At 43.5% G+C, this 26311-nt stretch overlaps 2 protein-coding genes across 3 annotated transcripts in view; one reads left to right on the top strand and one right to left on the bottom strand.

Annotated features, from left to right (window-relative positions):
* LOC124721786 (zinc finger C4H2 domain-containing protein) overlaps positions 1 to 18653 on the bottom strand; it is a 167731-nt gene extending 149078 nt beyond the window's left edge. Inside the window, exon 1 of the mRNA XM_047246902.1 lies at positions 18473 to 18653. Coding sequence (XP_047102858.1) covers positions 18473 to 18528 — 56 coding nt within the window. The 5' untranslated portion in view covers positions 18529 to 18653. The remainder of the gene's footprint in view (positions 1 to 18472) is intronic.
* A 346-nt stretch (positions 18654 to 18999) lies between these two features.
* LOC124721263 (sialomucin core protein 24) overlaps positions 19000 to 26311 on the top strand; it is a 30118-nt gene continuing 22806 nt past the window's right edge. Inside the window, exons 1-2 of one of the 2 annotated variants that reach the window (XM_047246141.1) lie at positions 19000 to 19177; positions 19477 to 19953. In XM_047246141.1, coding sequence (XP_047102097.1) covers positions 19039 to 19177; positions 19477 to 19953 — 616 coding nt within the window. In that variant the 5' untranslated portion in view covers positions 19000 to 19038. Of the gene's footprint in view, positions 19178 to 19473; positions 19954 to 26311 lie in introns of both variants that reach the window. The other variant, XM_047246140.1, reaches the window with a different exon arrangement.

Raw genomic sequence — 26311 nt, 5'->3', positions numbered from 1 at the left:
CGAAGGATGTTGTACCTCCAAGTAGTGTCATACGCGTTTTCGAGGTCTAAAAACCACACAAACTAAATGGTTCCAGTGTAGGAAGGACTCCTGTATCGCTGTCTCCAGTAGAATTAAGTTGTCAAGGGTGGAATGGTAGCGCCTGAAACCACACTGGGAGCGTCTCAGGTAACCTCGGGACTCTAGCAGCCAGACGAGGCAGCGGTTGACCACGCGTTCAAGAGTCCTGCCCATACAACTAGTAAGGGCGACACTCCGATAACTGTTAGGGGCGGTACGGTTCTTACCTGGTTTCCAGAATGGAATTAAGATTGCCTCCCTCCAAGTCATAGGGTACTGTGCATCAAACCAAATCTGATTGAAACAAGAGAGGAGCTGACCTTTCGTTTCAGGGCACAGATGACGAAGCATGGTATAATGGATCTCATCAGGTCCTGGAGCAGTGTATCTGGCTGCAGATAAAGCTGATTCCATTTCCCACATGGAGAATGGATGGTTGTAGGCTACTTCATTATGCGAGAAAAAATTGAGCTTCCTCATCTCTGCAGTCCGACGGAATACCTGAACAGCAGGACTGTGTCTGGATGACTTAGTAACAGCAAAAAAGTGTTCAGCTAAAATGTGAGACATCTCTTCTGGAGTGTCCACCAAGACCCCATTATTTGACAAGGCCGTAAGGAGGCGTGGACTACCCTTGCCTGAAATCCATCTTATTGATTCCCAAATGTGCGCACCGGAAGTGGACCGATTAATGGAAGTCATGAATTCTCTCCAGGAAGCCCTCTTCCATTCTTTGATCACTCGCCTTGCATGTGCTCTCACAGACCTGAAGACATGAAGATTGTCTGTAGTCGGACACTGTTTGAAGTTCCGAAGAGCTGTCCGTCTGGCCCTGATTGCCAATCAACAGTCATCATTCCTCCTAGGTACAGTCCGTTGTCCGAGGTGGTTACTAGACCTGGGGGTGGACTCTGCGGCAGCCCTTTGGATCTCATGAGGGATATGGGCCACCGCCTCTGGTGCACAATCCTTTCGTTCAAAAAGAGCCTGTCGAATGTACTGTAACCAATTTGCCCTTTGTATCATCCATCTGCGTGGTCTCCTGCTGGTCACTGTCCTAGGCGGCAGATGAATCCACACTGTGAAGTGGTCACTAAAATATAAATCTGGAGCCACTTTCCACTCAACTGAATCTGCAATAGCTGAGGAACAAAAGCAAAGATCAATAGCTACAAAAGACCCTGTAGCTGTGGAAAAGTGAGTCATCTGACCCGAGTTCAGAAGGCAGATATCCTCAGAATGGATGAGTTGCTTGATCAGCCGATCCCTGGAGCAAGTAGTAGCTGAGCCCCACATCACATGGTGGGCATTGAAGTCCCCCACAAGAAGGAATGGGCGTGGGAGCGCCTGGGAAAGGTCTGCCAGTGCGTTCGCATCCAAAGCGTCATGGGGGGGGGGGGGGGGGGCAGGTACAAAGAACACACTGTGATAGTAAATGGTGAGAGAACTTTCACAGCAATTGCATGGGTGGTCGTGGTATCTGTCATCAAGAAAAATAGCCACTCCACCTTTAGTGCTGCCTACAGTAGTATCGTCATTCCTGTGTATATGATAGCCCCGTAATGTGTGTGTGTGTGTGTGTGTGTGTGTGTGTGTGTGTGTGTGTGTGTGACTTAAAAATGCGTTTCTTGTAAACAGATGCAGAAAGGTTTATCCTGGACCAGCAGCTGCAATTCTTCAAAATGTGAGCGATATCCATTCAAATTCCACTGCAACACAGAAGTCCCTATGGAAGCCATTGGTTAGCGCAGGTGGTTCTTTCCTTTCTCCCTCGGAGGCGGCGATGTACCAGGGAGGCCAGGGGGAACATTAGCCGCTTCCAGGTTCTCTAGTTCCTCCAATTGGAAGTCCATATCTTCAAGAGTACAGTCGCCATCAGAAAGGGAGAGCGCTCGTCGATCCGAAGGTTTACCTACCGCTTTCTTGGACTTAGAACTACTTTTAGAAGGACGTTTTTCTTTACTGACACGAGGAGGAGACTGCCTGGGTTGCTGAGATGGCTTAGGTGGCTTCCGAAGTTGGGGAGTGGTATGTGGCTTAGGTGGTAAGTCTACTGCTGATGGCCTCTGAGCGACATCATTTGCAAGTAGAGCATTTCCCCCACAGGTATAGCGACAAGTGCATGTGCTCTTACTTGAATCTGTGATCTGAGTTTGTGTGAAGGCATCACACTTAGCTATTGGTGTTTTAAGGGATGATGCAAAAGAAGTTGCTAAAAACCGGTGGTTGCATGGCTTTGTAAGCCTTTTTAGCTTCACCATAGGGTACGCGTGTCTGTATTTTCAACTCTTCAATTTTCCTTCCCTCGTTGTTAACCCCACACTTTCTGCTCCACACTGGGTGATCTCAAGAACAGTTAACACATTTCAGAGGAAGTGTACAAGAAGTCCCCGACTCATGAGCGGAGCCTCCACAATTGCAACACGTAGCCTTCCCGTTACATCCCATAGTGGTATGGCCGTATCTTTGACATTTATAGCATCGCACGGGGTTAGGAACAAACGGATGAACCTTAAGTCGGATATAGCTGGCAAGGATATATTCCGGTAATTCGGGAGTACTAAACGTTAGAATAAACATTGCCGATTTTTCCAATTTGCCATTGACTCTCCTCACATAATTCTGCACCTCCTTGATGCCCACATTCTTCCACTCTTCACGCAACTCCGCGAGGTCCATCTCCATTATACTGGAGCAGGTAACCATGCCCTTACTATAGTTAAGGGTGTTACGCAATTCAGCCTTGATTGGGTAGTCACCTAAGGCCTTAAATCCCAGAAGATTAGATATTTGGGTGGAATTAGCAGTTTCCACCAAAAGTGTTCCATTACATATTCGTTCGACACTTTTCAGAGACCCAGCAATGCCTTCCAATGCCTTGTTACTATAGAAAGGGGATATTGTCTCAAAGCTTCCCCTGTTTCGTTTGATTACAATGAAAGTGTTATGGCACACTAATGCCCTGTTACTACTACTCGGAGACTTCTTTTCAGGAAGACTGACCAACCGAGCTCTCTTTGAGTAGTAGGTGTAGGTGTTGCCTGGTGGTACACCCATTCCGTCAGGAGTAGTAGTAGTTTCATGAGACAGTTCCATAAGGATCCCATGAGACACTAGTGAAACAACCGTCGAACCAGGCAGAGCCCTGCACACGCGTGAGCAAGCCTGATTGAATTGGAGTGCGGCAGGTGCCCCGGATGTTCCCAGCTAAAGACTGTTTCATCTCAACAGCCATTCACCTCCTCAGCACGGAGCACACCTTGAGGTTAAGATTTTTTTTATAGAGGTGGGTACCTTCCTCACAGACCAGGCGGTGAAGCCAAGACCTCCATTCTCCGAAACACACAACATTCCACCGCTGCACCGCACAGTGGTCGTTGAAGTATGACCAGAGCTTACAGTGACAGAGGACTGGTCGCCAAGCCCGTACTCAGCAAACGAATGCTGAGCCCCTGAGGGGTAAAAGCTCCTGTTGCCAGTCGAACACCACAGTGGTGCATTAGGTTGAGTAAACGCAACACTGAGGGCACTGCTGAACTGTAAACCAGACTCCCATGGGATTGAACAAGGGCTCTGAAGAGCTGCAGCAGCATAGAGCGATCTGCACCCCAGTTGGTGTTGCTCAGACAGCGGAGGGCATTGAGGTGCTGCTAGCACTTCAGCTTAAGCTGACGAAGGTGAGGTAGCTAAGTCAATTGGGTGTCGAAAAACAGTTCTAAGAATCGATATGTCTCCACTACAGAGAGTGGTTCATAAGTAAGGTAAAGTTCTGGTTCTGGATTAACGGTGCGCTGCCGACAGAAATGCACGACATACGACTTCCCAGCTGAAAACTGGAAGCCGTGGGCTAGAGCCCATGATTGCACCTTGTGAATGGCTCCCTGTAGGCACTGCTCAGCAACAGCTGTACGAAATGCAGAAGTAATCTGCATACAGAGAAGGTGGGACTGACGGCCCTACAGCTGCTGCTAGACCATTAATAGCCACTAAAAATAGAGAGACACTCAATACAGAGCCCTGCAGATCACCATTCTCCTGAATAAAGGGGGGAACAATGGGAGGCACTGACTTGGACACGGAAAGTAGGGAACGACAGGGAGCTTTGGATAAAAATTGGGATAGGGCCCTGGAGACCCAACACATACAATGTGGCAAGGATATGACGTCGCCAGGTCGTGTTGTATGCTTTACGTATGTCAAAAAAGACGGAAACCAGATGTTGGTGTCTGGAAAAGGATGTTTGGATGGCAGACTCCAGGGACACAAGATTATCAGTGGTAGAGCGACCATGGCGGAAGCCGCCCTGACATGGAGCCAGTAGGCCATGTGACTACAGGACCCAACCCAACCACCGACACACCATATGTTGCAGCAGCTTACAAAGAAAGTTGGTGAGGCTGATGGGGCAGTAACTATCCACATCAAGCTGATTTTGACCATATTTGAGCTCCAGAATGATGCTGCTCTCCCGCCATTGCGACAGAAAAATGCCACGGCACCAAACCGGGTTGAAGATGACGTGGATATGTTGCTTGTAGCCAGACGAGATATGTTTAATCACCTGATTGTGGATCCGATCTGGCCCATGAGCTGTGTCAGGGCAATGTGCAAGGGCGCTGAGGAGCTCCCACTCAGTAAATGGAGCATTATAAGGTTCTCTGTGGCATACAGTGAACAAGAGGACTTTCCTTTCCATCTGCCGTTTGAGGGTGTGAAAGGCTCGGGGGGGGGGGGGGGGGGGGGGTAGTTCTCAGACACAGAGACTCCTTCGGAGTGCTCGGCAAAGTGCTCGGCAAAGTGCTCGGCAAAGTGCTCGGCAAAGTGCTCGGCAAAGTGCTCGGCAAAGTGCTCGGCAAAGTGCTCGGCAAAGTGCTCGGCAAAGTGCTCGGCAAAGTGCTCGGCAAAGTGCTCGGCACTCTGTAATTGCCTCAGCGACTTCCGGCGACCACCAAGGGACTGTCTTTCACCAGGGGCACCCTAAAGAAGAACAAGGGATCTCATTTCCACTGCAGAAACAATCGTTGTAGTGACCTGGTCGACGACAACATCGATGGCACCATGTGGGGGACAGTCAGTGGTGACAGAAGAGGTAAAGGCTTCCCAATCTGGCTTGTTTAAAGCCCATCTGGGTAGGCATCCATGGGCATTACACCGGGGCAGAGACAGGAAGATGGGGAAGTGGTCACTACCACACAGGTCGTCATGTGCTCTCCAGTGGATAGATGGGAAAAGGCCAGGACTGCAAACTGAGAACCGAATATGTGCCATGTGCCGCACTGAAATATGTGAGGGCACGTGTATTTATGAGGCCGACGTCAAGCTGTGACACTAAATTTTTCAACCTCCCTACCTTGGCCAGTAAGCATGGCACCACTCCATAAAGGGGTTATGTTTGTTAAAATGACCTAAAGGTAGGAAAGGTTTTGAGAGTTGATCAATCAGTGCAGCCAATATGTACAGGGGTACTGAAAGATCTGGAGGGAGATAAACACTGCAGACAGTCATTTCCTGTGCCGTCCTTATCCTGACAGTCACAGCTTCAAGAGGGGTTTGAAGGGGAACAGATTCACTACATACTGAGTTCAGGACATAGACGCAAACTCCACCTGACCCTCTATTATAGTTCCTACGGTTCCTGTAATATCCCTTACAGCCAAGGAGGGCAGGGTTCCACATTGCCAGGAACCAGGTTTCCTGGAGGGCAATGCAGAAAGCAGGTGCCTCGGGGTCACCTGCTGCCACAAGATGAGTACCTGTGCGATCGACATCCATTGTGTCTGAGGGACCAGCAAGATCTAAGTCCTCAATGGACGCCGGAATCTTCACCTCATCTTCAGACACAGATCTTGTAGGTAGTGGTAGTGTGCATGCCACCGCAGTGCCTTGGTTCTTGGGGGTGTTTTTCTTTTTAGGTTCTCTCGCTGCTCCTTAGGCTTGTCCAGCTGGAAGGGCTTCAATGATTCATTCTCAGGGACTGAGGAGGACCGTGAAGCCCTACGACCAGCTACCTGCGGTTGCTTCAGCCAATGGCAAGGGAGTGATGCAAGGGATCACTCCTTGGCGAGAGGAACCGAAGAAGACTTACACTTCTCTGGCTGAGAAGTGGGGACTGACGTCCCCGATAGTGGGGGGGGTGTTGGTCCTGAAGTAGGTTGTGCAGGAGCAACAGGGAGAGAAGTGCCCCCCACTATCAAGTGGGCAGGTGGAGTCTGACAGCTGAGAGCCAACTGTACACAGCAGAATGGAGGACGGTAGAACCGTTGTCATAGTGGCAGCATAGGTTGACATCATATACACAGGACGTAGCCTCTCATATTCTCTCTTAACCTCAGTGTAGGTTGGTCAGTTCAGGGTCTTGTATCCATTATTTTTCTTTCTTTCTGGAGAATCCTGCAGTCTGGTGAGCAAGGCGAATGGTGCTCTACGCAGTTGACACAGATGGGAGGTGGGACACAGAGAGTATTGGGACGTGAAGGATGTCCATAATCCCAACAGGTGACGCTGGAAGTACAGCAGGAAGACATATGGCTGAACTTCCAGCAATTAAAGCACCACTTTGGGGGAGGGATATATGGCTTTATGTCACAGTAGTAGACCATCACCTTGACCTTACTGGGTAATGTGTCACCCTCTAACGCCAAGTTGAAGGCACTAGCGGCAACCCGATTATCCCTCTGACCCTGGTGGACGTGCTGGACGAAATGGACACCTCGTCGCTATGAACTGGCACGCAGTTCATAGTCAGACTGAAAAAGAAGATCCCTGTGAAACATAATACCCTGGACCATTTTTGAGCTCTTATGGGGCGTCATGGAAACAAACATCCCCCACATTGTCATTGGCGAGTAGTGCCTGTGACTGGGTAAAGGATGCCGTTTTGATCAAGACCGACCCTCACCGAATTTTGCACATGCCCTCCACCTCCCCAAACTTGTTCTCTAAATACTCCACAAAAAACTGAGGTTTCATTGACAAAAAAGATGCCCCATCAACTCTTGTACATTCAAGGTACCGCGTTAAGTAAGCTTTGCTGCCATCCTCAGCCTGGCATTCCTCCCATGGTGTGGCCAGGGGGAGACGACGATTTGAGGTCATATCTCTTAGCATTGAAGTTAGACCTTGACCACTTAGAGACTGCTGGTGTTTTTTTGACCACCAGCAAGAGATGACGTACTACGCTTCAGGGTGTGTCATCCACCCTGATGCCACCCACTCCAACCAGGGTGCCTCCCCACGGGCACTATCCAGCCGCAGCAAAGGCCACCTGGCACAATGGCCATTGCCTGGAGTCCCGATGCCCCAGGGTGACGGGCATCTACTCCTTGGCATATGTGGGGAGTTAACGATGCAGGCATCAGCAAAGCGATCCCTGTGTGGTCAGGGGGCTACAACCAACAGGGTACATGGCACCCCCACCACAACGGACTGGCTACCGTGCTGGATATTGGGCTCAAACGAGCTAAGAGTCCATTATCGTCGACAGCGCAAAAAGCGATACTGCACAGAGGATTGAGGAAAATGCACCCAGGTCTGGTGACCTCGCCCAACAGTTGGAGAATGAGCGGAAGCGCAGATCCACGTCGACAAATGATGCGAGAGGTCTCAGTGCATGATGGACACTATGCACCATGTAAGGCGCTCTTCCCCTATTGGCTCGCTCTTTGGGAGAATTTTGAAAAATGGAGGTCAAACCCTATAGGGGACCATCACATAAAGGACTCGACATGTGAGGCTCCTTTTAGTTGCCTCTTATGACAGGGAGGAATACCTCGGGCCTATTCTAACCCCTGGACCCGCTGGGGCGGGGGAGAAATATTTTATTTAGAAGCAAAAGGATATGGATAGGCCCAGTGCATAGATCAGAGCAGACGAGGGGTCTTCCAGGAATCAACTGTGTTGAGAGTAACCCTACCCACATCGGATTCCCTGCCAATCTGAATAAAGGCAAAGACAGCTACAGATAAAAAACACATTTTTGGCAGGAGATTCATAACAGCACAAGTGAGATCACTAGAAGTGTAACAGAAATCAACTGAACCGTCAAGAATAAAACAAGCTGACAGAAATAAGTAAGGCAGCATGTGGGTGTCCTGTGGTGCACTGCACGCGATTAGGAGGAGGAGATTAAGGTTTAATGTCCCATCGACATCAAGGTTATTAGGGATGGAACAAGCTCCGAATTAGGAAAGGATGGAGAAGAAAATCATCTGTATCCTTTCAAAGGCATTGCCTTAAGCAATTTAGGGAAATCGTGGAAAACCTGAATCAGGATGGCCAGACGTGGGTTTTAACAGTCATCATCCTGAATGTGAGTTCAGTGTGCTAATCACTGCTCTACCTTGCTTGGTCCCACAGCCACCTCACACCTGATCCATTATACTAAAAGGTTAATGAGGGGACCATCATCCATTATTAAATATAGTGCCTCAGTACCTAAAACAGAAAACTGGGTGTGGCAAAAGAAAACAGGTAAACCGCATCTAGCAATTAAAACAGAGTGAAGGAGGAATGACAGAGGCAGCTGGCAAAAGATGTAGGGCTGAGGCACCCCTGATACAGCATCTAGAGGGATATGCCCCAATCCTAATCACCTGCCCCCATTTTGAACGCAGTTTAAAGTAATGTCTCCGAGAATAAAAACCACTTTCAGAGAAGACAGACTGAGTTATCTACCAATATTAGAGAAAGAATTCTGAAGACCACGCTTAGCATGGAGAGCCTGGAGGGAGCATTCCATCAGAGTATGAACTACTGTCTACTTGGGACCCAGAGAAAGACAACTGAGCATGGAGTACGACTATGGTCCAAAAGGAGTTCATGAATAATGGATATCACAGGGTGACAGAAGTAACCCCAATCAGTAGCCTGGAGGCTGCTGATTTGCTGCAAAAACACTAAACATTCCCGTCAACAAATTTTATTCATGACAAAGGGGAGACATAAAATCATATCCCATCCTATCCATGGTTTTAGAGCTGTCCATGTAATTGACAGCAGCACCTTAACTCTCCTGAAGAACTGAAAGAAAAATTACACCAAAAGGTCATGGAGACAACTGAAACTTTAGAACCTTGGAACAGATCAGTCATAATTCAGTCTGTGTACCTGGGTACTAACCCAGGGTGAGTGTGAAAGAAATCTTAGGACGTACATTCAAAGGTCAGGTGGAGGTTCTAGCAGAAGGCCTCGATACACATTCCAACTGGTAATCCCACTCGAGGATGGGTGTCAGTGCCCTTCATATGCAAAAATAACATAGTAAATTTGATGAGTAAGAAATTGTTGGATAGCGATCATGTAAGTGAGTAACAGTTGGTACTGTCAGAATTGAAGAGGGAAGATCACCACTTTGGCAAGGGGACTTTGCTACAGGACTAGTCTGGAAGTTGCCAGTGGGCAGTCTTATTCCACAATGATGAACTGATTCTAACAATTTCAAAGCTGAAGGTGGCACTGACCTATAAACCTAGAAGCCATAGTCCAATCAGGATGAGTCGAAGGTCTGGTGAACATGAAGGAGTGTAGTGTAATCCACACCCCAAGAAGTACGGGCAAACAGGCAAGGAAGCAGAGAGCGTTAAGCTTCAGCATGCGCTAGTCTTTAGATGATGCTGCAGAAATGAATGGCTCATGTTTCTGCAGGAGAGAGCTGGGGACAGTGGGAGAGGATCCAAGTGGATGTTCTTTGGATAGTGCCTTGGAGCTAGTGTTCAGCAAAGACGACTGAGTGTGAGCTATATGAAATGCAAAAGTTGTCAACACACTGCAGAATGATCAGTGGCGCGATGAAGCTCAATAGCCCACTGGTGGTGATGAAGTACACACACATACAGCATGTATGATGCATTCTCTTGGACTTGTGGGAAACTGGGTGATGCACTAACTCTAACATGGAACAACTGGTGGAGTAAAAAATTATTAATAAAAACCAGTAGGGAGACTTAAAAGCCTCAGTCATGGAGGGTAAGTAAAATGTGATGGTGCCAAGCAGTGTTGTATGCCTTACCTAGATTAAAGAAGACTAGAATGAGGTGTTGACATTTAGGAAAAGCCTGTCCAATTACCGTTTCCAACCTAACCAGGTGGTCTGTGCTGACAGTCACTCCCAGAAACCACACTGATAGGGGAACAAAAGGTCCCGGGATTCAAGAACCCAGTATAATCAGCGAGCAACCACCCCTTCAAGCAGTTCATGAAATGCACTGATAATGCTAATGGGTTGGTCGAGGTCAGGTTTCTACCCAGCTTCACAATTAGAATAAGGATAATGTGTCACTACTGTGGAGGGAAGGCACCTTCAAGACAAATACAGTTGAATACCCTGAGTAGGTAAGGCCTTCAGATGATGGCTTACCCGATTATGAATCAAATTAGGGCCTGAAGCTGTATCCTATGTTGAGGCACCAGCCTGAAGCAGTTCCCAGTCAGTGAAAGGTTCATTATATAATTCAGCATGCTGGAGAAGGTACAGGGAGGGGGGGAGGGGGAGGGGGAGGGGGAGGGAGGAGGAGGATCACAGATGTCCCCATCTTCTTGTTTATGTATTTCAAAGGCAGGGATAACACACACCTTGCTGCAAAGTGGGTTGCAATATATTCAGCAAGAACTGCTGCTTCGGTACAGAGACTACCCTAAAGGAAGAGACCCAGCAGAGTAGTTTATCTTTGGCATCCCAGCAGACTATGGGGCTTGGTCAACACATGGGATGAAGAGACATAAGCAGGAAACATAGCACTCCCATCATTCCTTCTTGCTGTGTTTAATTAGATAGTGAGGCTTAGCACAGAGCCATTTAAAAGCACTGAATGTAGTCTGCGAAGGATGTCGTTCCAGGTGTTGCAAGGCCCTTCAATGATCCTGAATAGCAGATACTATATCTTTGGCCCACCATGGCACTGGGCAGTAGTGGAATGGGACCATAAAAAGGGTGACAGCAGTTCCAGCAGCACAGGTGATCACGTCTGAGGCATCTCCCACAATCTTGTTGACTCAATAGGATTTGTGTTACTAGAAATGTTAGGGTCAGGACTTTCCATTAGGCACTGGCATTGGCTCCATGACATAGAGTTTAAACCAACTATCAGTGTGCATTGCAGCTGCAAACAGTTCACCATGGGTCTGAACAAAGTGAGCAGTGCTTTACTCATAAAGCAGTAGTGTTGCTGCTCTTTGCAACAACACATTAAAAGGAATATGGAGAGGTCCTCCTCCCTCACCAGGGTTGGAGAACATGATTCTGAAGTTTGATTTAACTGGCAACTTGGGAATAGCTCCTGGGAAAGACCGATGAGCGGTCCCACAAATCGTCGTCACAGCCGAGACTGCTGGGGGCAATGCGCAGTGTGTGAGCTGTCACTACAGCTGAACATGAAATGGTGTACTATTTAAAAAGTGCTGTGAACAGTTATGAAATGATATCTTTAGTGTGGTTCCAAGCTGTCCCGGATGCAGATGGTCGTCACAATGAGCAACATTTGTAACCTGGAATATAAACATGATTCACAATTAACAAATGTTATCCCCTCATGTGGAAATTAAAATGGGTTTCTTTTAATAGTTGAGTCATTACATTTCTTTGCACATCCTTACAAATGTTTCCACAAGGTTTCATTATCATACGATCATTTTTCATGGGAGCCATCTGAAGTAGTGAAACTTTAATTATAACCATCCAATACAACTGCCAGTTGGCTTTCTGAACTCTGAGTGGTATGAGGTCCATCGGGCAGTGGCAAGGAAGTCACAATCATTGGAATCACGTTGAATACTTATAAGATCCTGAGCAGTATAAAAAAAGTTATTACTGTGATCAAAATGGGTTCATCAGACAAGAGATGAAGTTATACATCAGACGGGAAATGTCTTTGAAAATAATGAATATTGTACATCACTGTTGAAAACTATGAAGAATTATGGCAGTTCCCTTGATACTTCGACTCTGCACCACACAAATGGGGAACATAAGTACATGATAAAGCACTCATGCCACAAACAGTAAATGTCACTGTCAAATATCCTATCAAACCATTATTCCACTTACCAAAATAAAAATAGTGTGTGGGACTTACAAAATGATTAGCACTATGTATTTATGATGAACATAACTGGGAAAATTAACAGTAGGCCTATGCCATTCATTTACCTCAAAATGAAGTGCTGTAACAGCACGTGAATCTCCATAAAGCTTTCCTAATTTAGATTTTCTGTGGTTTCTTTCACTCATTCAGTCATACCAAATTCTGGGATAGCTTCATGAACAGTAACACAGTTCATCATCTAAATAAAATGGTCTGAAATGTTAAGAAGTGTCATCCAGCACATCAAGTGGGTTACAAATGACTACAGAACTTCATTACAGCAGAGAGAAATCTTCAGGTAGTAGAAGATTGTACTGGGTACTAACAAGTAGTGATATCTGACTACTGCTGCACAAAATTGAAGTTCACTGAAGACATTACAGTGAACATATTAAAAAGAACGAGTAGTTACAGACCATTTCTTGGAATTCAAAGGTATATGACAACAAAGCGGAGAATTCCGGGTCAACCAAAAGCTGTGATTCCACCTGTCTGCTTTGTCCAGTGATGTAACTCTGTTATGTGATGCCTTTGTGGTGTGGAATACTTTAAACTGTGTTTGTAGCGGATGTGTTGGAGTAAGTGGCAGCACATTAAGAGATTATGTTTGTATTTTTTACCTATTTGGGAAAGACGTTTGTGTGATATAGGAGTTAGTGCTGTGCATTACAACAGTGACCTACTTTAATTTCATTAGTTACTGCCTACTAATTTGTTTTCAGTTTTGAAATCACTAGTTTGTCGTGTTGTTAATAGTTTGAACGTTAATTTTTTGTTTTTGTTTACTGCTAGATATGGCTCATGATGAAATTTACTAGTTGTTCATTGGTTGTAGCTGTGAGTGGTGATACGGCTTCTACAATTACATTTCTCTAGTTACATGGCCTTGTGATGGAATGTGTGAAGGGTCAGCAGTGTACAGAATTTATGAAATTGAGCAAACTCTTCACTTCCCAAATCAGAAGTGAGCAAATGTGGTGGTGTTTCCAGTGGGTTTCAGTAATGGTTATCTTGATGCTTTAGTGTGTATGTTTTAGCCACCTAGATTTATTTTTAACTAACTTTTAGTGGCAAGTACAGTTTTTATTAAGTTTAGTGTGTTTATGTATGTAATTTTCTTTGAGATGTGGGTATAGAAATTTATGTTATAGTAGTTTCTGATTTTGCAGTTTGTGTTGGTAGCTAAAGTTCATATTGAAAAGTTTACAGAGGTGGGTATCACTGAGTTTGTTGTTATTTTTGTCTGGTTAGGTTTTGATTACAGCTAGTTCTGCCAGTAGTGAGTTGTTGGAATCATGGGCTTTGTTTGAGCTATATAGGCCAAGCAAAATTTGTGATACTGAGTTTCTGGTAAGTGTGCGAGTTTCTTGTTACCTTTGGCTTTTTTAAGCTACACACATCAAGAGAAATTTACAATACCAACAGTTTTCATTTTTGCATTTTTTTGGTTGTGTTTAATGTTGAGAATTTCACACATTTTATTGCCGGGTTAGGCTAGTATTTGTTTTGGAATGGTGTTGCTATTCTTATTGCCATATATTTAGTTTGTGTTGACCCAAACCCCCCATATGTCCTGCAGTTGGCCCTTTAGCTGCATTTTATGCTGGTATTAAATATTTCACTTGTTAATTACATTTGTCTGCAGCTGTAATGACTGACATGGCTGATTGTATGTGCTTGAGAGAAGGATGTGTGCTACCTTGATGATGCCACGAGTCAAAGCAGACGGACAGAATCACAACTTCTGGTAACCCCAGAATCTCGGTGGTAGGATACAGTAAGAATCAACTCATTCCACTGCTAACTTCCTTCTCAAAAGGTTTGGACAAGGTAATGGGTAAATGAGAATATGGATCAGAAAAAACCTTTCCACTGGACATGCCATTTACAATAGATCCAAATGACAAGATTTCAAGTACTGAGATGTTTTGTGCTGTGTAGGCATTAGACTGTGCAAATCACAACATTCTTAAAACTAAGTTAATGGCTATCAAAGTATATTGATTAAGTGGTTCACTTCATATTTAACCAACAGAGAGCAAAGGTTCATTTTAGATAGCTCTCCCCATGAATCTTCTCAATGGGGGCAAATTACTACAGGTGTTCCACAGGGTTTGATTCCTGGACAATTACTGTTTTTGGTATATACAAAATGTCCCACAAGGAATGGTCAGTATTCAAGAACATGACAGAAATAATTATTCAAAGCAAAAACATGGGCTCTAAAATGCATACCTTAAGAACTATGAGCACCAGTTCATCTTCGATACTCTGAAACAAATCTCTTCTTCTATTGAAAGTTCTTTGTTTTCCATATTGCATGGGGGGTGGGGGTGGGGGGGTTGTATGGACTCAAAACTATAGAAAGGCTCTATAATGCCTACCTTGAAAGCTGTAAGCACTTGCTAATCTTCGCTAATATGAAACACATGTCTTCTATTAAAGAAGTGCACATAGCTTTTAAGGTATGAATTTTAGAACCAATGTTTACTAGACATCTTAGCTTTGCTAGATCATTCCTATCATAATCCAGTCAAAAGGAATGACAAAAAAATTAAATATTCACAAATATTATTGACTAGTCCTTAGTAAATAGTTTATCACATAATTTACTTAGAGGAAGTTCAGTTCATTCAGTCCTATATAAGGCAAGATATGTGATCAACACCACACAACCAGCAGAATGAAACATGTTAGGCTGAGTGTTCAAAATTTCTAGGTGTGTATAGAAATTAGAAGTTTAATTGGAAATCATGTATTATGGATCTTCTCAAACATGAGTTCAGCAACATAAAATTAGCATTCATTCTTTGATGCAAAAGGGAATAATTTTCCGAGGCAATTCTATACATAGAGATCAAGTATTCATTGCACATAAAGGTGCTGCAAAGACATCTAGGCAACTTTGTAAAAAATTATGCTTACTAACAACAGCCTCAAGATACATTTCTCTTGTATAATGTTTGTTGTGAAGAATCGGGAACTACTTGAAAATAAAAACCTCTACATCTATACTCTGCAAACCACTGTTAAATGTATGCAGAGGGTACATCCTACTGGGCTGGTTATTAGGGCTTCCCCCATTCCATTCATGTATGGAGTGGGGGGAAAATGATTGTTTAAATGCCTCTGTGAGTGTTGTAATTAATCTAATCTTAGCCTCACAATCCCTATGGGAGTGATATGTAGGGGGTTGTACCATACTCCTAGAGTTCTCACTTAAAGGCAGTTCTTGAAACTTTAAGTAGATTATCTCAGGATGGTTTCCATCTATCTTCAACAGTCTGCCAGTTCAGTTCTTTTAACATCTCAGTGACACCCATGGGTCAAACAAACCAGTGACCATTCACGCTGCCCCTCTGTAGACATTCAATATCCCCTGCTAGTCCTACTTGGTACAGGTACCTCACACATGAGCAGTATTCTAGGATATGTCACAAGTTATTTGTAAGCATTATCCTTTGTAGATTGAATCCATTTCTGAAGTATTCTGCCAATTAAAGAAAGTCTGCTACCTGCTTTATCCTTGACAGCTTATTTGATCGTTCCATTTAATGTCCTTACAAAGTGTTACATCGAAGTATATGTATGAGTTTACAGATTCCCACTGTGAATCATTACTTTTATATTCGGTGTATACTACTTTTTACTACCGATACCACACTACAAGTCTCAAAAGTTTCACCACCACCACCACACTTAATCCTACAACCAAAAAACACACCTATAAAATCAAAATTGGAATCTAACACCTCCCTTGACCTGTTATCCTTACGTCATCTCCACATATAGCCGTCCCTGATCCGAGACGTCAGAACTTTAGTAAGCATCATTTCTTCACGACACACTGAACACTTCACGACTTCAGCCAACAGGCTGAATAGCTGAAGAAATTTTATAAAAGACAATGCACTGTCCCCCATCATCGCAGACAACCGAAAACTGTTGACTGTCAGTCATATCCATACAGTCTACCAAAGACATAAACAAAGCGATTTACCAAAATTTACACATGACAAACAGAAAAAAAACTACAATAACGTCAACATAACAAAACCAAAATTGTTAACTCACTGAAAAATATTCTGCTGAAAGCACATTCACCACTGATACCACAAACGTGAAATGTTACCACGCAAATGAATCCCATACGCCACGTAACACGCTATCTATAAACACACCACCAGAGAGAACCACTAACCGCAACAATACGCCACCTATAAACATGCCACACACTCAAACTAGACCAAAAACATCACGTAACACCCAACACATAAACACACCACCAGAGAGCACCAACAATCACATAAAAACGATACATACGAACACGCCACTCTCACAAAATAAACTACGCGCCGTCGTGACATCACACACCACAACAGCCTTATGTCACGGCCCAAAGCCGACCTGTGGAATCGGATGCTTCGGTTGACCCGTAAGCCTCACTCCTGTTGCACATTTCATCTGATAATTGATGTGATCACACTTTTCATGCAGGTGTGGTACTAGGTAAAATGCTTTTCGGAAATTGACAAATACTGCATCTACCAGACTGCCCTGATAAATGGCTTTCAGGATATCATGTGAAAAAAGTGCAAGATGGGTTTTACATGGCCTACGTTTTCGAAATCCATAATGGTTTGGCACGGAGGAGGTCATCCTGTTTGAGATACCCCATTATGTTTAAGCTCAGAGTATACTACACGATTCTACAACAAATGGATATCAAGGATATTGGACAGTAGTTTTATGGATCATTCTGCTACCCTTCTTGCAGACAGACCATTCATAAATATTATCACCAGGAAGAGATATACCCTCCATGATACACAACATTACTCTTGAACAGAAAGGGGGGCAAAGCATGAAGCCATAAAAGAATGTAATCACTTCTATTGTGAATTAAAGTAGCTGGAAGATAAAAGAACTGTCATTACAGAAGTCCACCATCTGCTTTGACCCATGACATTATCAATAGGTCTATGGCGGGAATGGCTACTGACAGCATATACAAAATGACAATGACGTCACTACACACACACACACACACACACACACACACACACACACACACACAAAAACCACCACCAAACTAAAGTGAAACATATTCAGCAATACAACCGAACATCTGCAGAAACTGAATGACAGACATCATATCACCCATCTCAGAAGTAATGAGACAATTATGAACTTCACTGTCATATCCATACCTAATGAAAAAGCAATAAATAAGTACGTCTTCTTTCCTCACAACAAACATCAAACTAATCAGAACTTACAAAAACGCCAACCCCGTGAACAAAATATAACCTTAACCACTCACTTAAAACATTTCCACAACCCATGTAACCGCACTAACTACCTAAACTCAAAACCACATTAGCATGATGACAACCAAAAACTCAAATGAACCTGATACCACACGTTAAACTCAGCATGTCTACATCTACCACCAGAGGGCACCATCAACAACAACACAACATCTCCAAACGCAAGTAACTCAAAAATTGCTTGCCATAATGACGTTACACACACCATTAGGTCAGGGGTCAAGCAGACGGGTGGTATCGGGCGCTTCCGTTGAAGACAATCCCAAATCCTTTGTACTTTGCTATTCCTACACCATAGATGAATTCGTGAGTAGATGCTATGTATGGTTTACAATTATCAAAGTTTGTTGTAGAACAGGATTAAAATAAAAAATCCATTTACTTCGATGGTCAACATGTAAATATTTCTTCGCAGAGAACAGGTATGTTACTTATGAATCTACTGAGACGTTCAACAACATGGCGACAGATGGGGAATATGATCCAAAGAACATATAAAACTAATTCAATTACGAACGGAGTTCATGCTGGTAAATTACATGAAGTATAGATAATAAATTCTTAACATACTATGGTAGGCTACCAACTCTTATTATAATCCAGGCTTTTGCTTACTACAATTCCGTAACACAAACTGAATTAATAATCAAATAGTTTCTGACACATTTGTAATACGTTAACCACCACACTGTCTCACTGCCTACCTCTCACACACAAATGAAATTATTGCTCATATTCTTTACTACACCTTACTAAATAACGTTTTTCCACTTCTGTCTACTGCCTCTTACAAACAGAAACAATTCCGGACATAACTATACATCATATTTCCGCATAATCAGTCATAAATATATGAATGAAAGAGATGTTAATACTTATATGCAATAAGTATAAATACTATTAACAGCTACAGTATTACACTAGATCGCAATTGTGTACCACTGAACTTGCAATACACACATAATGTTTATATTATCCTACCATTACTACAGTTTATAACAATACCTGATTTCTTTCAACGCCTCCAACTTCACAAAAGTAGTCCTTTCATCTGTTGCCATAGTTATAAAGTTGTGTTAGAATATTAATGTCTCCAACATAAAGAAAGATTCCTAACACCGAGTTCTCAATCTAAAACGTCAAATCTTTGTTGTTAGTAATACAATCTTTCCGAAAGAGAAGAAAGTCAAAGATGTGTACTTTGGTAAAAACGATAGTCAACGATAATAAAACAACCACTCGGGTAGTTTGGAAATACCTGTAAAAGGAATAACACTTTTCAGAATATCTGTTCTCATTCGCACTTTTCTGAAATAAAAACCCTAATTTCACACACACACACACACACACACACACACACACACACACACACACACACACACACATTCCTTGAATTAATTTTATTTTTGTTGTAATATTAGAAAGACTTACAGAAAGTTTGGTAACGTGCGGGCGACACAGTAATTAAATTTCTCTCAATTGCAGTTCGCCCTTTGTTCCAAATTATTGAATGATCTCAATAAACATCTGTGATAGAGTTATTAGAATCTTAGGATTCGCTGTAGTGGTGAATGAGTGAAGTTGCTCTTGCGTGTCAGAAGTTGTGCGTCGTAAGCATCGTGTCAGTAAAGATGAAGGGTTTTCGTATAGTGGTTTTTCTTTCCATTCTAGCCATTTCTCATTATGTTGAAGCTAAACCTGCTGGAGCTTGTGAGTATCTTGCAGTCGTGATTGTTTTGTAATTGTTCCAGAGGTCTCTGTGTCAGAATGACGTAAGTTACGTGTGAGAAGCCCCCTTTATCCAGTTTTTCTTTGTCCTTTAAAAAATTATCTGGTTTTCGCGCATGCGAACTAAAGGGAATGTTGTTGATACAATGACTTTATATTTACCGCGCACTTTGGTTTAATTTCTGAATTTCTTGTCTATGCGTTTGTTTCATGCTGTCAAAGAGAGATTCGCGCAGAATTTTTAACGCTAGACTCATTTCAATATTGTTTTTTTACAGCAGCCGACGCGTCGACAAAGAATAAAAGTTCAGACAGTAAAACTGCTGTACCGCCGAATAATGGGAAACCTGGAAGTGATGACGTGCCAACCACCTTAGTACCTGTTGGAGGCACCGTAATTACAAATGGGGAAGTGCCACCTCTTGCACCTGGCGCGACACCAAGTACCACTTTATCCAGCATTAACATAACTACTGTAGCTCCTACCAGCGTGAATGGTTCTGCACAAACCCATAATGTTTCAACAACAACTGCAACTAATGCTGCTACAACTCAGAGCTCAAGTTCTGACTCATCACCAATTACAACTACTATTGCTAGTACAACTACAACCAACAGTTCATCGAATACCGAACCAACTTCATTACCCACGTCAACACCATCAAAACCAATTGTTACTTCGCCAATCCCATTTGTAGAAACGTCAACTCAGTCAATTCCAGTAAAAGATCGCAGATTTGATGGCCCAAGCTTCATTGGTAAGCTTTATTTTCGCCAGTAGTTATTATTACATGCTTTCTCACTTAGAGATTAAATGCCTTTTAATTTGTGTGACACTAACCTGCAGAATGTATTCTTATAAGGCCTGGGTGTGGTGCACAAAGTTGAATTGTCAGACTGGCTCTAATTTACTTAAAACCCTTTTGGTGATATTTTGTGTGGCCTGTCTTCTGTATGTTCAGAAAGAGCTATGTATTTCAACAATGTTTGTTTCCAGCACTTTGTTCTTTGTCCAGTTCTTGTAAAATGTCTTATGAAACCTTGATACAATAAGAGGTTGCTTGGTGGTATTGAAAATATGCATTATATAGAGCCATTTTGACTTGCTGAGAACTGTGGCTGTAATACTGTAAGGTTTATAATTGAAACAATAAGCGGCCACAAGTATGGTTTATTTGGATCAGATCATGACCTGTTTTGGATTCTTCTTCAGGTGGTTGTTACATGTCTTCATTTTGTTAACTACATTAGTTATTTGAAGCTGGGCCATGCTTTGTAAATGTTTGTGTGCTGCCATTAATCAGATTGGTGTGATGTATTGTTCATATAACTGAACAGCTCTGATATGCACATAAAAAATACATTTATTTTAAAATTCATAACAAAAACATCGAGTGATTTAGTTACCTAGAAGTACACAGCAGTGCAGCAAACCAGTAATGGATACAAAGCAAGGCCCCAGCAAGAAAACAAGAGTGTGTATAAATAATTTGGAGATGGATGTGGAAAAAATCCAAAACTGGTCATGATTTGATCCAAATAAATTGTTAAACCATACATGGGGCTGGTTGCTGTTTCAATTATAAACCTTATGTGCCATACATTAAGACAAGTAGATGTAAAGTTACTGAGTTAATTTGTAATTTGTAGCAAATGTTGCTACAGAATTCAGGTACTCTACTTCCTTCATTTGGTGGAACACAATTTGTTGCTCGGTAGCTATCTAAAATTCTGGGTTGACGACATAAAATTGAAAGTTCAATAATAACTTTCAGAGTAAACAGAATCTATGTTTGAAGAAATATACTACATCAAATTATTAAGGTAAATCAACCTAGTTATCAAATTAATTCTTAATGTTATCTTACAATCTTAACTTTTGACTAGACGTAAGACGTACTGTACCAAGGCAATTTGCAATTTACACACTTACACAGCAAATGCATAATTATCATAAATTTTCAGAGTTTTGTAGGCACTTCTTAAAGCATTTGGGGATGTTAATAAACTTTGGGCCTATATTATTAATTACTTTGAGGGTGCCGTGTGACACCCCATAAACATTTCAGTTAGAGAGGTGGGGGAGAGGATGTGTAGGTGTCTGTGCATGTGCAGTCTTTGTGGTTCATATGATGGTGCAGAAGAAATATGGGAAGGAATTAGTTTAGTGTGCAGAAATAAAACCTTTCAGCATTGCTGATGACATTGTAATTCTGAGACAGCAAAGTACTTCGGAAGAGCATTTAAATTGACCATCTTCATCAAGAAATTTTAAGATGGAATATTTAGTATCGAACAAGGATGATGATATTAGGGTAGCAAAGTAACATATGAGAGCAGAAGTAGAGGATAAAAATACAGATTAGCAATAGTAAGAAATGTCCACGAAGGGGGGGGGGGGGGGAGAGAGAGAGAGAGAGAGAGAGAGAGAGAGAGAGAGAGAGAGAGAGAGAGAGAGAGAGAGACCGACCGACCATCCTCAGATCTTTTTTGCACCATGTCCTAAAGTGATACAGCCATAATGGCATCGTCAAAACATATAAATGTAATCAGCATAGAATCGTCTCACAGATTTAAAATATGGTGTAGAATAGGCTACATCGTCCACATAGTGATTATTCCAATAATAAAGTAACAGATTTAAAGATAAAGCAATCAAATTAAAAAGCCTGTAGTGAATCTACCTCCAGCACAGAAAAGAATGAAATACACCTGTATAAAACTCTTGAGAGAATCTGCCCATCAAAGTAAAATAGTTGGCACAGTGTACAAGAAATCTTCACTTTAGAGAAGATATTCAAAGGCTGCTACACTGTAGTGTGGACTAAATGTGTGTGCATGAGAACTGTTGGCCACAAGAGCATCAGTCGCAGTGTTGTCAACTGGTTTAAATATTGAAGCTGGCTGTAAGATTATGAGCTGAAGTGTCTGAAAAAGCAGCACTGTCCTAGATACATAGCCAAAACATTGCAAAATATTCTATGTACCTATAAAACTGAATGAAACTCTTCTTCTTTCTTCTTATAACAAACTTCATTAGTTTCTTCTCTTGGAAAAATTATCTGAATTAACAAACTTGTTTCCTTTTATAGTTGACACTCAAGAAGTTTAGTTTCTTGTTTCTTTGTTTGGAAACTGAGCTGTTCCATAATTTCTCCAGTATAGACTCTTCTGTGATTACAATCAGACAAATTCAAAAGATTTCCTCCTAAGCATTGTCAAAGTCCTCTCTACTCTCACATAAAAAAATTAGGTCTCTAAAATCATTTTTTTGATTAATTTTAGTGCAAAGACAGACAAAACTAAAATGAATTTTTCACTCTGCAGTGTAATTTGCTCTGATGCGAAGTTTCCTGTCCGATTAAAAACTGAGAGCCAGACTAGGACAATACCCTGTGACCTTCCACTTTTGCGGGCAAGTGGTCCCAACTGAGCTACCTAAGTACAACCCATGATCCATCCTCAAAGCTTTATTTCCACCAGTACCTCATCTCCTACATTCTAAATGCTGTGGACCTATTCTGTGAAAGTCTAGTAGGCTTGGAAGGAAGGATACTGTGGATCCATGGCTTAGCCATGGTCTGGAGGTTTCTAGAATTAAGTTTGGAAGGTAGGAATTAGGGTACTGCTAAAAGTAAAGCAATGACAACAGGTTGTGAGTTGTGCTAAGGTAACTCAGTTGGTAGAGCACTTGGCTGTGAAAGGTGAAGGTCCTGTAATGGAGTCAGTTTGCCACATGGTTGTAATCTACCAGGAAATTTCAAAAATACATACTCATAATTCATATTCCACTGTTAATCATACCATGAAACAAGGCACCTCCAACATTTTTCTAGTGCAGTCACTATATTATTACTGTGCTTCATCTGTTTCTCTTAGGGTGACATTGTTAATTTAAGATTGATCTCTTGGTTCTGCTTTTAGCCATTTGAGTATTAATTATTGGCGACCCTTTGGCTTTGCCCTATTGCAGGCTCCAACTGATGAAATATTTAGTTTCACGATTACTTTTATAATTGTTCACCACATTGGTAGCATCTTGGATTATGTGACCATTAATAAAATTCATTAAACTTGCAGATTCCCCCTGCAGGTCCAGGGGTTAGAATAGGCCCAAGGTATTCCTGCCTGTTGTAAGAGGAGACCAAAAGGAGTGAGACATGTTGTGGCCTTCATGTGATGGTCCCCTGTAGAGTTTGACCTCCATTCTTCAAAATTTTCCGCAAAGAGTGAGCCAATTGGGAAGGGTGACTTACATGGTGCATCGTGTCCATCATGCATTGAGATCTTTAGCCCACTTTCACGTCGTTGCATTGCAGTCCCACCCGTTCTCCATCTCTTGGACGAGGGCGCCTTCCTGTGTGTGTTTTCCATCATGCACTATGCAGTGTCGCATTCTGTGCTGACGATGACCATGGACTTGCATCTCATATCCAGCACGGTAGCCAGTCTGTTGTGGTGGGGGCCACCATGTACCCTGTTGGTTGTAGCCCCCTGACAACACACGGATCGCCCAGCTGGTGACTGCATCATTAACTCCCCACGTATGCCGAGGAGTAGAAGCCTGTCGCCCCGCGGCATAGAGACTCGTGGCAATGGCCATCCTGCCAGGTGGCCTCTGCTGCGGTTGGGTGGTGCCTGTGGGGAGGGCCCCTGCTTGGAGGAGGTGGCATCAGGATGGATTACACGCCATGAAAATATAGTACATCATCTCTTGCTGGTGGTCAGACACCAGCAGTCTCTAAGCGGTCAAGATCTCAAGGTCTAACTTCAATGCTAAGAGATACGACCCCAAATCGTCGTCCCCCCCCTGGCCACACCATGGGAGGAACACAAGGCTAAGGATGACCCGGTACCTCAAATATACGAGAGTTGATGGGGCATCTTTCTTGTAAATGAAACCTCAGTTTTTTGTGGAGTATTTAGAGGACAAGTTTGGGGAGCTGGAGGGCTTGTCCAAAATTCGGTCAGGGTCAGTCTTCACCAAAACAGCATCCTCTGTCCAGTCACAGGCACTACTCGCCTGTGACAAGCTGGTAGATGTTTGTTTCTATCATGCCCCATAATAGCTCAAATATGATCCAGGGTATCACATTTCACAGGGACCTTCTTTTTCAGTCTGACGATGAACTGCATTCCAGTTTAGAGTGACGAGGTGTCTATTTCGTCTGGCACACCCACATGGATAATCAGATTGTGACCGGTGCCTTCATCTTGGCCTTAGAGGGTGACACATTACCCAATAAGGTCAAGGTGACGGTCTACCGCTGTGACGTAAAGCCATATATCCCTCCCCCAAAGTGGTGCTTTAAGTGCTGGAAGTTTGGCCATATGTCTTCCCGATGTACTTCCAGCATCACCTGTTGGGATTATGGATGTGCTTCACATCCCAATACTCTCTGTGCCCCACCTCACATCTGTGTCAACTGTGGAGAGCATCATTGACCTTGCTCGCCAGACTGCAGGATTTTATAGAAAGAGAGGAAATCGTGGAATATACGACCTTGGACTGACTGACGTACACTAAGGCTAAGAGGAAATTTGAGCGCCTACATCATGTGGCTATGACCACCTCATACACCGCCGCTACAAGAACAGTTGTTGCCCCATCAGTTCTTCGAATTCCTGTCGCCTCTCAGAACTGGGAGACTACACCTGCCCCCTTGATAGTGGGGCACTTCCCTCCCTGTTGCTCCCGCACCACCTACTTTGGGAGCAACCCTCCCCGTAACCATTGGGGATTTCAGTCCCCACTTCGAGCCAGAGAAGCATAAGGCTTCTTCGGCCCCTCTTGCTAGGAAGGTGCCCCTTAGGTCACTCCCTTCCCATGTTCCTGCTAGTGGGAAGGATGACACCCGCCAGTGGCTGAAGAGCCAAAAAGCAGCTGGTCGTGTGGCTTCACACTCATACTCAGTCCCGGAGACTGATTCAGTGAAGTCCTCCCAGCCAGGGAAACCCAAGGAACAACATGAGAAATAGAAAAATAAGACCTCAAAGAACAAGGGACTTGGGGTGGCACCCACACCACCGCTACCTACAAGCTTTGTGTCTGAAAATGGGGTGGAGATTCTTGTGTCTGTTGAGGGCCTGGATCTTTCTGGACCCTCAGACACAATGGATATAGACAGCTCAAGCAAAACGCTTGGTGGCAGCAGTTGATCCTGAGGTGTAAACTGCCTCAGTGAATGTTCCATGCCTTCCCAGTCTCAAGATGATGTCATCCTCCAGTGGAATTGCAGCAGTTTTTTCCACTGCCTGGCTGAGCTACAGCAACTGTTAAGCTTTACACCCGCTTTCTGCATTGCCCTCCAGGAAACCTGGTTCCCGGCAATGTGGACCCATGTCCTCAGCGGCTATAAGGGATATTACAGGAACAATAGTGACTACATGTCAGGTGGAGTTAGTGTTTGTCCTAAACTCAGTCTGTAGTGGAAATTGTGCCCCTTCAAACCCCTCTTGAAGCTGTGGGTTTCAGGATAAGAATGATACGGGAAATAACTGTCTGCAATGCATATCTTCCTCCAGATGGTGCAGTATCCCTGAATGTATTAACTGCACTAATTGATCAACTCCCTAAACCTTTCCCACTTTAGGGAGATTTTAACACCCATGAGGTGGCAGCATGCTTACTGGTAGAGGCAGAGATGTTGAAACTTTACTGTCCCAGTTCAACCTCTGCCTCTTAAAAACTGGGGCCGTCACATTTCAGTGTGGCTTGAGGTAGTTACTTGGCCATTGATTTATTAGTTTGCAGCTCAGGACTTCCCCATCTATCCACTGGAGTGCACATGACAACCTGTGTGGTAGTGACCACTTCTCCATCTTCCTGTCACTGTCCCGGCATCAGGCCCATGGAAGCCTGCTCAGATGGGCTTTAAACAAGGTGGGCTGGGAAACTTTCACCTGATGTCACCATTGGCTCTCCCCCACATGGTAACATCGATGTGATGGTTGAGCAGGTGGGTACCACAATCGTTTCTGAGCAGAAAATGCGATCACTTGTTCTTCAGGATGCCCTGGCGAAAGTGTCCCTTGGTGGTTGCCGGAAGTTGCTGAAGCAATTAAGGAGCATCATCGAGCTCTACAGCAGAATGAGCAGCACCCTTCCCTAGAGCA

Source organism: Schistocerca piceifrons, chromosome X (genome assembly GCF_021461385.2).
Source record: "Schistocerca piceifrons isolate TAMUIC-IGC-003096 chromosome X, iqSchPice1.1, whole genome shotgun sequence".
Taxonomy (NCBI): Eukaryota; Metazoa; Arthropoda; class Insecta; order Orthoptera; family Acrididae; genus Schistocerca; species Schistocerca piceifrons.
Note: the sequence above shows the minus strand (reverse complement) of the source record. Positions and strands in the feature narration are given on the sequence as shown.